Genomic DNA, 11,690 nt, shown 5'->3' on the forward strand with positions numbered 1-11,690 from the left:
CACAGTGGTGTATTCTCTGCCAAATGTTCACAAATAAATTTATTAAGTTAATCTCTTCATTGTGTGCTGAGGTTTTTCAAGTAGTAAAATCCATTTGTGCAGGGAATTACATGAATTTTCTATACTGTAATAAGAAATCCACCAGGGAAACAACCACTTAAAGGCTCCCAATGCTGACCTTTCATCTCCTGTGCTATGTAATAATGGTAGCCACATACCAAGCACCTAGGACATACTGGCACTCTGTGAGGTTGCAAGGTACCCTACATACATTATCTCAGTTATAGCCACTCTAAAATCTCCCTGCAACCATGCAAAGAAGTTACCATTTCCCCCATTTTATAGAAAACAAAAATCCTGAATCCCGAAACAGATTATCTCCTTAGGATCTCACAGCTGATAATAGCTTAGCCCAGTTCTGTGACACCCCAAATCCACGCTTCTCTCACAAATACCACATTACCTCTCCCCAAAGTAGATCTTCATGGGTTCAATTCTTGTGAGAGATTTTAGCACGTGGGCAAGGGTTGGCCACTCTTATATGTGACGACCAGACCCAGTTAACTTCCAGAGTGAAACTCACTCAGTTGTGTCCGACTCTTTGCGGCCCCATGAACTATACAGTCCATGGAATTCTCCAGGCCAGAATACTGGAGTGGGTAGCCTTTCCCTTCTCCAAGGGATCTTCCCAACCCAGGGATCGAATGCAGGTCTCCCGCATTGCAGGTGGATTCTTTACCACAAACATACTGATGCATGGGCTCCACCTTAAAACAGCAGATTACTTCTGAGACTCTTGGAGGTTGAGCTTAGGAATCGGTAAATCTGAAGCTCTCCAGGTGATCTGATGGGCATCCAGGGTTGAGAACTGTGGGAGGAAGCAAACAGCTTCAGGTTGGATGAAAGGCAACAAAACTAGATGGTTTATCTTTCCTCTGTGTATTTCATGTGTTTCTCAGAGGATCTGAAAATGCAGATTTGGTTATCTTTCCACACTAGAGAGTGGTTTGGTCCAGGCAGTGTCAGCTGGGCTTTTTCTGAATAGCTTGTCCAACAGCAAGCTTCCTATCTCCTGTGCTCCTGGCTCTGTGAGTTTCAGATATGGAAATAGTAGTTAGTATTATCATTTTCTTGAGGAAAAGTCGTTGGAGAGCCAGAGTCTTTTCTGACATAGGTGTACGGTTTAATTATTCTAATTTTAATATAAACTACACTTTGAAGAGTTTAGGAATAGTCCCTCACCTTAGACAACACTACATCTAATGTGCATGGTTCAGGAGTAATTTTCCAGTTGGGTTCATGTTGTAAGAGTGTATTTCTACAAAAGGAAATGACATCTATGAGCCTGGCCTTCATATACTGCTTTCATGTCTTGAGGAGACAAAGGAATTACTCTAACCGGGGGAGTATTCTGTTACTGAGTTTTCCTGACAAGGACAAACCTTGATAATTCCCAAAATGTAGGATCTTCCTCTGAGGAAAAGGATGGAAGCTGATTCTGGGTGAGCACCTACTTTGTGTCTGTGCTGGGCTGGCTGGCTCTCACGTGTAGGTTTCTTGTCATTCTCACTCTGGCCTCTGCAGTGAGTGTTACTGTCTCTGTGTTTTTATAATGGAAAACTGAAATTATATATCCCGGTCATATGGGGGCAGAGACAGAACTGAATCTAACCCTCCTTCCAAGGATGGGGGAGGGTGACCACAAATGAGAGAATGGATGTAAGGACACTGAATTGTGCAGAAGACAGGCCATGCTACCAGGCTGCTTAAACAGCAAAGCCCTGGGTTCACAAAAAGTTGTTCTATTTCACTTTCATTTTCAAAACTGTCCGCTGGGAAGCCTAAGTATTGAACGAGGACCAAATCTCCTGCTCTGGTGAAACAAATGAACATCTTCCACCTGCGCCTTAAGGAAAAGACTACCTATGAAAACCAATTCAGCCATACTGCTAGTTTTAAAAGGTGTGTTTCTGCCTCTGGAATTGGGATGAATCCGTCTTGATTCTGCACTCTGCGGAGCTGATGTTAGCACTGAGAGGAGGCTTTTGGCTGATTGTATGTGTTCCCACGAGCTCGTCTTCAGAACGCAGTTAATTCATACCAGGCAAGCCAGTGTGATTGCCTCGATCAGAATCCGGCGTGAGTCGAGTTTGGAACGCAGATGCTCTGACAAGATGTCCTGAAAGGAAGCTAGAAAGAGTCCAGAGGGAAGACAAATCTGGAGCCAAGACTGATATCAGGCTGATTCTCTGGGAAGGACGGGAGGAGTGAATAGCTCCCTTTCCACCAGCCTGAGATCACGGATGGCGGTGCCTGGCCCAGAGTCCTTTTGGAGCTCCATTCGCTCTGTGTTTAGTCTCCCCTTACCTACCAGCAGTTCCCTCAGATTCAGTCACTGTCACTATAATAATAATAATAATAATAATGATAATATAATAATAATAATAAAAGTTGCCCTTCACTGAAGGCCTTTTGTGCCAGACACTGTGATAATCCTTCACATGCCACATCTCGCTGAGTCCTTCCAAAGAGGCCTGTTCGGAGTATAATGTTGTTATTCATAGGGAAAAAGGGAGGCTTCCAGAGGGGAATTGTTTGCCCAAAATCAAATAGCTGGGGGAGATAAAGGAGGCTTTTTTTTTTTTTTTTTTTGCCATTCAGGAGAGTTTGTATCAATTTAATTTTTTTTTTTTTTTTTTTTTTTTATAAATTTATTTATTTTACTTGGGGGCTAATTACTTTACAATATTGTAATAGTTTTAAAACCAGGTCTCTCTAATGTCAAAACTCCCACTGTTACTCTCATCCCTTAGTCAGACCCCAGGAACATACTCTTTGGTCTTACTCCTTGCTTTTCCAAGTTTTCAATGTGTTTAAAAAAGATAGCTGACTCTGAATGTTGGCTCTTCTTAATGTGGGCTTCCTCACAGTCCTCAAGTGATAGCATCAAAGTTGTTTTTCCCAACAAAAAGAACCTTTTTATTTTTTCATTTCTCAGAGCTTTGTCTTCACGGTAGACCCAACAGGAAGAAAAACCTATGCCATAGGAGAGAAAAAAAAAAAAAAAGCATAATTTCAAAGACCACAAGTAACTTTAAATGCTGTGAAAAGTATTCCTTCCCAACCAGGCAGTTTGTTGTGATCAGACTATAGCAAGAGCCCCAGCCAGCTGTTTACTGTTTACAGAACACTTGATATGTCCAGAATATTATTGGTGTTGTTTCCTTTGTGAAGAAGAGGAAGGGGAAGATTGATGAGACTAAAACAGTAGTTTGCAAACTCCAGCACCATGGAATTTTCTGAAGAGCTTTAGAAACTCCTGAGGCCTCAGCCTAACACCCAGCCCCAGTAGATTCTGCTTTTGTGGGTCTGGGGTACCCAGGACTTTTTCAAATTAATTTTTATTGGAGTATAGTTCCTTTAACTCCCAGAGTTAACTCAAAGTCATGTCCATTGAGTCAGTGATGCCATCCAACCATCTCATCCTCTGTCGTCCCCTTCTCCTGCCTTCAATCTTTCCCAGCAACAAGGTCTTTTCCAATGAGTCAGCTCTTTGCATCAGGTGGCCAAAGTATTGGAGTTTCAGCTTCAGCATCAGTCCTTCCAATGAATACTCAGGACTGAACTCCTTTAGGATGGACTGGTTGGATCTCTCTGCAGTCCAACGGACTCTCAAGAGTCTTCTCTACCACCACAGTTCAAAAGCATCAATTCTTCGGCACTCAGCTTTCTTTATAGTCCAACTCTCACTTCCATATATGACTACTGGAAAAACCATAGCTTTGACTAGATGGACCTTGGTCTCCCTGGTGGCTCAGCAGTAAAGTATCTGCCAGTCTACACAGGAGACATGGATTCAATCCTTGGGTCGGGAAGCTCCCTTGGAGGAGGAAATGGCAACCCACTCCAGTATTCTTGCCATGGAAAGAGGGGCCTGGTGGCCTATAGTCCATGGGGGTTGCAAAAGAGTCAGACACAGCTGAGTGACTAAATAACAACAGCAAATCAATCATATATATGTGTTAATCCCAATCTCCCAATTCCTCCCTTCCCTTCCTTCCCTTTGCTATGCATACATTTATCTCTACATCTGTATCTCTGTTTCTGTTTTGCAAATAAGATCATCTATACTATTTTTCTAGATTCCACATATATGTGATGCTTGTTTTTCTCTTTCTGACTTACTCTACTCTGCATTTCACTCTCTAGGTCCATCCATGTCTCCATAAATGACCCAATTTCATTTCTTTTTATAGCTGAGTAATATTCCATTGTATATATGTACCACATCTTCTTTATCCATTCCTCTGTTGATGTACATTTGGGTTGTTTCCGTATATACTCAAGATTTTTAAAAGCTCCCCAGGTGGTTGTCATATGCAGTGAGGGGTGAGAACCACCAAGTTAAAATGTTCATTCAAGACTGTGGGGCTCCCCTAACTTGGTAGCTTGTCTCCCATGCTCAGACTTCTGGAATAGCTGTTAGCCTCCCAACCCTGCATAGCTGAGGAAAGAGACAAAAGCAACTATTATTTAAGAGATTGTTAGCCATGACCCTTATGCAATTCCTTCCTGAGCCATTACCACACAAATTGTATTAATGGGGTGGGATTTGCTTTTGCTTTGGGGGAAGTATGATTATGGTTACTAATAAGGGTGCTCAGGAATCCTATGTATCACAGATACATACTCAGATATATTTTAACTTACTATGGTAGTCATTAAAACTCACCCTGAACTTAGGTCTCAGGTTATTTTAAATATTGGAAGTCTGAGTTCAGACTATTTGGCTGTAAATCAGAATCAATACTTCTAACATGTGTGTGTAAACTTTTTCTTAAGCTCTTTGCGCCTCAGTTTCCTCATTCAGAAAGGAGATAATAATAGTGCCTCATTGTTGGATTGTAGTGAAGATTAAAGCCTGGTTCATATTAAATTCTTTGCATCATGCCTAGTATATGATGTATATCAGATATATAATTTTATCATCGGAGATCCTGAAATAAAAATCACAGACTCAGTTCTTACATCATTCCATCCTCCATGGAATGAATTTTAACATGTCAGTCCCTTGCAGTTCAAAACTCATGGATGATTTTTGTGCATTTTTATAAGGACTTTGCATCAAATTTCAGATAGATACCAGTAGACATGGATTTCAGAAAAGGAATGTGTGGCAATGGGATTTTGTTCTCCATGTAAAACAGCATTTGCTATGCTATGCTAAGTCGCTTCAGTCGTGTCCGACTCTGTGCAACCCCATAGACGGCAGCTCACCAGGCTCTGCCGTCCCTAGGATTCTCCAGGCAAGAATACTGGAGTGGGTTGCCGTTTCTTTCTCCAGTGCATGAAAGGGAAAAGTGAAAGTGAAGTCGCTCAGTCGTGTCCGACTCTTAGCGACCCCATGGACTGTAGCCTACCAGGCTCCTCCGTCCATGGGATTTTCCAGGCAAGAGTACTGGAGTGGGGTGCCATTGCCTTCTCCGAAAACAGCATTTAAGAGGCAATAAAAGATTATTTTTTATCTTGTTAGTTTTAATGTATGCGGTGTGTGTAAATGAAGTTAGAAAGTGTGTCCAGGTTCTTTCAAGATCATGTAATGGCATTATCTTTGAAAGAGAAGAAAAGACATGCTCAACACTTCTGTTTGTTATTTTTTAAAGGTGCCAATATTAGAATTTTTCAGAAGCTAAAAGTGAACCAAGTTGCTGTCTTTGGAGGCAGTGCTCTGCAGCAACGTTTCAGAAGTTCTCCAAGTTGTTACTGCTGCCAATGCAGTGGTTACAAAAGATGGCACTGCAGTTTGTGGGGGACCAAAAACACAGAGTTGGGTTCTAATGCAGATTTTGATTTAACCACAGAAATTAGGCTGCACCTAGATTAGATGAATACTAGCCACCATTCTTTCTGCCTGCTATCTGTGCAGACAACAGGGCATACTGAATTAATAAAATACATGATATGATATGATAGCAACAGGAATGATGAGTTAACAACCCAGTCTTTGTGAAAGTGTGACATGCTCCTGATAAAGGGGGCTCCTTAGCCTAATGAAATTGAGAAAACCACATGCCACTGGGTTTTCTTAGGGATTCACAACCCACGTCACCTTCATTTAGGTCTCAGAGAAGTCCTGCCATGAACATACTAGTTTAACCCAGTTACATTTGGCTGAGGAACCCCTTGCTCCCCCAGCAACACTGACCACATTTACAACTTGATTGAATGGTACTTGGAGAATCAGTAAATACACAAGCAAACAAGCAATTCAAAAAACTTCATTCATATTTCAACATCTGAATCCAACCAACAGCTATATTAATTCAATATATGAATAAATCTCTTCTCTATTTTCTGAAGAATTGTCTGCATTTGTTTCCTGCAGGGAAAAAAATGTAGCTACTGAGCAAAGTGGTCTTAGAGACAGACAGAATAAAAGGTTGATGCTGGCAGGGGAAAGGGTGAAAGTCATAGACACTTTGGGAGGAATGAATGAGAATGAAAACACCTTTGTGTTTATGAAAAAATAAAATTTAAACAAATAAGGACTAAGACTTCTAAAAGAGCATCCCTTCTATGAAGAACAAACATTGTGTGTGATTGTCAAATAAAGGATGATGTGTCAGTTTTTGTCTGGGACTTTTCTTTTCCTAAGCACTTGAAAGTGTTCAGTAATATAAAGAATGACTTTCCCAAGTTCACTGCAGATATGTGCCTTTGTCAAATCTAATGAGGTAATTTTCTCCAAGTAAATTGCTGTAGGAGACAACAGCAGACTTTGTGTCCCCAAGAGAGAAAAGGTCCAACTTGCTGATACTCAAGCATATGAAGGGAAGAGGGTTCTGTTCCCAATCTGGTTCTTCTCTGCCTGAGTGGGAAGGGTTTTGGGGTGGGGGAGTGGAGGAAGATTGTAACACTACTGCTTGGGTTCAACTGTGGGAGGCATCCAGTCATTGAAAGGGAAAGGACCAACCCCCTTCCAGAAATAGCTCAGGAATAGCCAAAAGACGAAGAGTCCTTAAGTGGCCACAGCATCACCCCAGAAGAAAGGTCCTCATTAAAATCAAAATGGTGCCCTCATCCCAGGCACTGCTGTTTTGCCCTGTCATCAAATCACATTCCCCTGTAGAGGGGGAAGGCAATCAATGTGTACAAACAGCACTTATGAATTCTTCTTTTTTCCTACATTTTGAGTGAGGGTGACAGCAGGCATAAGTATTTCCACTGTCTCCGTGGGGAGCCGATCTCTATCCGCGGGTTCAACTCTATTTGCAGCAGCTCCAGTGGCAAGGAGAGTTTCTGTTCTGACAATCAGAATTCTAGCAAACGGTAAATGTTTCTTCATGCTGAGAAGTGGGAAATTCAATAATACTTTGGCTGGGTTCATGCTGAGTAGTGAAGATAGAATGAATATGGAGAGGGATTGTGACTTAAAGAGCAGTAAATCAGCTAGCCCAGACGTGTGGGACAATCAGCTTTTAATTCGAAGCCCTCACCTGTTTCTCTTCCATTCTCCAGGGTAACAGGACTCTTTTTATATTTGTTCATAGAGTGTTTTATGCTGAGATCTCTTGTTTACCCCAAGAAACAGGATGAAACTTTCAGAGATCTTTTTAAAATCATCTATTCTATATATACATTATTATGACACTACAGGACCGTTTGCCGAAGATCTTAACTATGTGTTAGTCTAAACTCTAAAGGCAAAGTTGGTGTGGGTAGTATGCAGCTTGTAGTAATATCATCACTTATTATGACTGAACACTTCCTTCTGTAAACAAGTCACAGGTTTCAGAGTGGGTCACTGGAATGGAAGCCCCAAGAGGGCAGAGGTTTCTGCTTCTTTTGTTCAGGACACACACAAGGTGCTCTAAGAAGTTGATGAATGAATGTTCATCTCTAGGTTATGAAAAGTATACTCAGCATTGAGTGCTCTGAAAGGTCTAGGACTAAAGCTAAGAGTAAACTCAGTTTTCCTGACTTTCTGTTATGTATGATTTTATTCAATAGTTCTGATACTTGATTCTATTGAAGAGATTTTTAGTAGTATGTTTCCTTTTAAAAGTATTATGTTTCTTTTAAAAAAATTTTAGTAATGTGATCACTGAAACTTGATCATCGTAGGAAAAATAGAAAATGTATACAACCAAAAAGAAATAAAATTGCCATGTTTATACTACTCAGAGATAATAACTGCTATGATTTAAATGTACGTTCTCCCAGATTTTCCTATGCACACATTTATATGCTTTTACAATATAAGTTTAGATGTATATATGCTTTTTTTCATTCTACAGTACTACATCCTGATAGATATGTAGTGTATATATATCATTGTTATTTTAATTTGCAATTCCTGAATGACAAAAATTGTTGAGCATCTTTGCCCATGCTTTTTGGCCATATGTATATCTTCTTTGGCAAGGAGTCTGTTCAGATTTTTGCTTATATTTATTTACTGTTAAAAATATGTACTAATTTCGGCTGTGCCAGTTTTCGTCACTGTGTGGGCTTTTCTCTAGCTGTGGGAAGTGGGGGCTGCTCTCTTGCTGTGGTGTGTGAGCTTCGCATTGCGGCGGCTCCTCTTGTTTTGGGGCACGGACTCTAGAGCACTTGGACTTCAGTAGTTGCGGCTCCCAGGTTCTAGAGCATGGGCTGAATAGTTGTGGAGTACAGGCTTTGTTGCTCTGCAACATGTGGCATCTTCCTGGAACCAGTGATCGAACCCATGTCTCCTGCATAAGCAGGCATAGTCTTTACCACTGAGCCACCGGGGAAGGCTTTGTATTTAAACTGGGTTTTTTGTTTCCTTTTGTTGAATTTGAGTTCTTTCTATATTTTGGTTACGAGACCCTTATACATGGACTTTATGAAGATTTTCTCGGTGGTGATGTGCTTCTTATTAGCACTCCAAGGTTGCATGCTGCTTTGCAACCACAGAAGCTTACATACAGTGCTAAGTGCCAATTAACGACACGGCTGCGCTCACCTGTTTACTGTACTCTTTCCCAAAGTGACACCACTGCTCACTCTTACTTCCTTTAATTCATCCATTCATTGTCAAAGAATCTTTGTATTCTAGGGTCATCACTGTCTCTCTCTAGGAATTTGTCTTTATTTATTTTAATTGAATGGTCAAGGTAAGAATGTGCTTATTCATCTATTTGCAATAAGATTTCTAGTGAGCATTCAACCCTGTTTGTTTCCTGCTTTTAAAGAAAACAAACGCGTTTAGGGGCCAGGAAGTTGCCCACAGGATTTAGGCACACTGTGTCATTGGTGAGGCTAACCATTGTCTGTCTTCCTTTGCATGGCTCCAGTCATCAAGCCTCCTCTGCGTCATTTTAAACGCCCTGCTTATGCATCTAGCTCCTATGCACCTTCGGTCCCAAAGAAAACTGATGAGCATCCTGCAAAGTACAAGATGCTGGATCAGAGGATCAAAATGAAAAAGATTCAGAACATCTCACATAACTGGAACAGAAAATAGGTCAAGGGGAAGAGGGAGTGAAGGAGAGGCCTGCTCAGCTGCCTCTGCCCACTCACCAGCCACAGCCGGTTATGCCTCCAGGAACTTTGGAGGCCTTTGAGGCTAGCACTATCGTTGTTGACTCCACCAAGGCATGGTGAAGACTGTGTGTGAGTTTCCCCTTTGCTATCCTGTTATAGATACATCAGTCACAGGATTTGGGCAGCCTCTAGTAGCAAACCAGTAAGAGTTTCTCCTGTGGCTTTTATCGGTATAGACCTTTCAAAGTCTAAATTGGACCAAAGTTAAAATGATGCAACCTGTCCAGAAAACATGAAATTCCTCCCACTGACACTTTTTTCATCCCTGGAAATTAACTTGCCTCAATGAAAATATCGGTTTAATATGAATTATTGTTTTTAAGAAATGCACTGTTTAAAACATCATTTCTGATTTTCAATACAAATATTTAAAATTCATCAAAAAACAGAATTTTCAAAGTAAATGCGTTCCAAACAAAGGTTGTACTTCTGAATGAAGCAATCTTAAAGGGAAAGGAGGACTGATGAGTTGTATTCATAGGTATTTCCGAACTTAGGCTTCACAAAGCAGGTCCAAGTGAAAAATAAAGACCCTTGTCTTCATTCTTTCTTTTTTTTGCTGCACAGGTTGTAGGGTCTTAGTTCCCTGACTGGGGATTGAACCCAGATCCTTGGTAGTGGAGGTGTGGAGTCCTAACCACTGGCCTGCCAGAGAATTCCCAAGTATTTATTTTGTTTCTCATTGTAAGCCTTATTCCCGATTGCCTCACTGTCGGGACTGGAGAGTTGGGAGGAGATGCATTTTGGCTCTGCTTTCCTCCAGTCCTTCATCTTCACTCACAGTAGACGATGCCAGGAGTCAATGGGATGCCCGTGCCTCAGTCTCCTGCTTTAACATTCACCTAGGAGTTGTCCATTTAGTCTCATGGTGCTCCTTCAGGAGACTATAAAATGCTGAACCTAATTTGAATTCCTTATTGCTGACTTTTCTCCATAAGGTTAGAGGTATCTTTAAGTAAAATTTCTGGTCATCTTCCCAATAGACCACATAGCTAAGTCTCTCTGGGAGCCCATTTGATCTCACAGCTGTGGGTAGCCTAGAAGTCTGTAACTTATCTTTCTTCATGGTGGCATTTTTTAGCCCTTCCGTAAGTTTCCCTAGAGTTTTTACTTTGGGACTAAATTCACAGAAATGGTAAGGAGGGTTTCAAGGTCAGAAATAGTTTTTGAACCCTTCAGAAATAGTCTGGTGCAGTGGATAACTTCAGGTTTGTTGTTGGGCAGGTCTGATCTCTAAGCCTGTCCTGAATATAGCTAGTTGCAGGCCCTCAGTCTATATGGCATAACCTTGAAAAGCTTCAGTTTGCTTACTTAGAAAGTGGGCTTCACAACTCCCACTCTTTCCTTTTGTGATGAAGATTAGGGATTATTGGGTTCGGATTGCTATTGCTGAGCCTGGAGAGTCAGAGGTTGCTGTGAGCATCTCACAGCCAGGAAAACTCTCTGGGATGCCTCTCAAAGGGACTGTGCCCTGAGCCACAGCCTTTGGGATCTGATTGTAAAGGGCTTGTCGTCTTCGCCTCTCTTTCTCCACGTTTACTTCTGATAAACCAAGCTTTGCAAGTTGAGTTAGCACCAGAGTTTAGTGCCCATCATGCTACTGAGCAATTTATTTACAGTGTGCTTTATGATGGTATTTCGGGGAAATTTAATTACTATACAGAAAGGAAAATCACTGTAACTTCCTTAAAGAAGCAATTGTAATTCTTAGTTCCCTGCTTGGTGCCTGAGCAAAAGGACACTTCCTTAGGCCAGTAAAGTCTCATCCACCTGAATTAGGTTAACTCGATAGGTAATTGCTACCTGTATTGTTGTTATTTAGTCGCTAAGTCATGTCTGACTCTTTTGTGACCCCATGGACTGTAGCCTATCAGGCTCCTCTGTCTGTGGGATTTTCCAGGCAAGAATACTGGAGTGGGTTGCCATTTCCTTCTCCAGGGGATCTTCCCAACCCAGGGATGGAACCAGCATCTCCTGAATTGGCAGGCGGATTCTTTACTGCTGAGCCACCTGGGAAGCCCACTTGTTTGTATACAGATGCATTCGTGCTTGCTGACCAGAGCCATTCGGACACACAGTGAAACTGAGCATGAGGTAGTGGCCTCCAGTGGATCAACCCA

The 11,690-nt window shown here is 41.5% G+C and overlaps 1 protein-coding gene across 2 annotated transcripts in view; it reads left to right on the top strand.

The window, feature by feature from the left end:
- The window catches only part of PDE1C (phosphodiesterase 1C), a 594,246-nt gene extending 583,696 nt beyond the window's left edge, over positions 1-10,550 (top strand). For both annotated transcript variants that reach the window (XM_081533589.1, XM_081533590.1), the window contains exon 19: positions 9,321-10,550. In XM_081533589.1, the coding sequence (XP_081389715.1) occupies positions 9,321-9,490 (170 nt within the window). In that variant the 3' untranslated portion in view covers positions 9,491-10,550. The remainder of the gene's footprint in view (positions 1-9,320) is intronic.
- The last annotated feature ends 1,140 nt before the right edge of the window (positions 10,551-11,690 follow it).

Source organism: Giraffa tippelskirchi, chromosome 10 (genome assembly GCF_054371585.1).
Source record: "Giraffa tippelskirchi isolate mGirTip1 chromosome 10, T2T-mGirTip1v1.2.pri, whole genome shotgun sequence".
Classification (NCBI taxonomy): domain Eukaryota; kingdom Metazoa; phylum Chordata; class Mammalia; order Artiodactyla; family Giraffidae; genus Giraffa; species Giraffa tippelskirchi.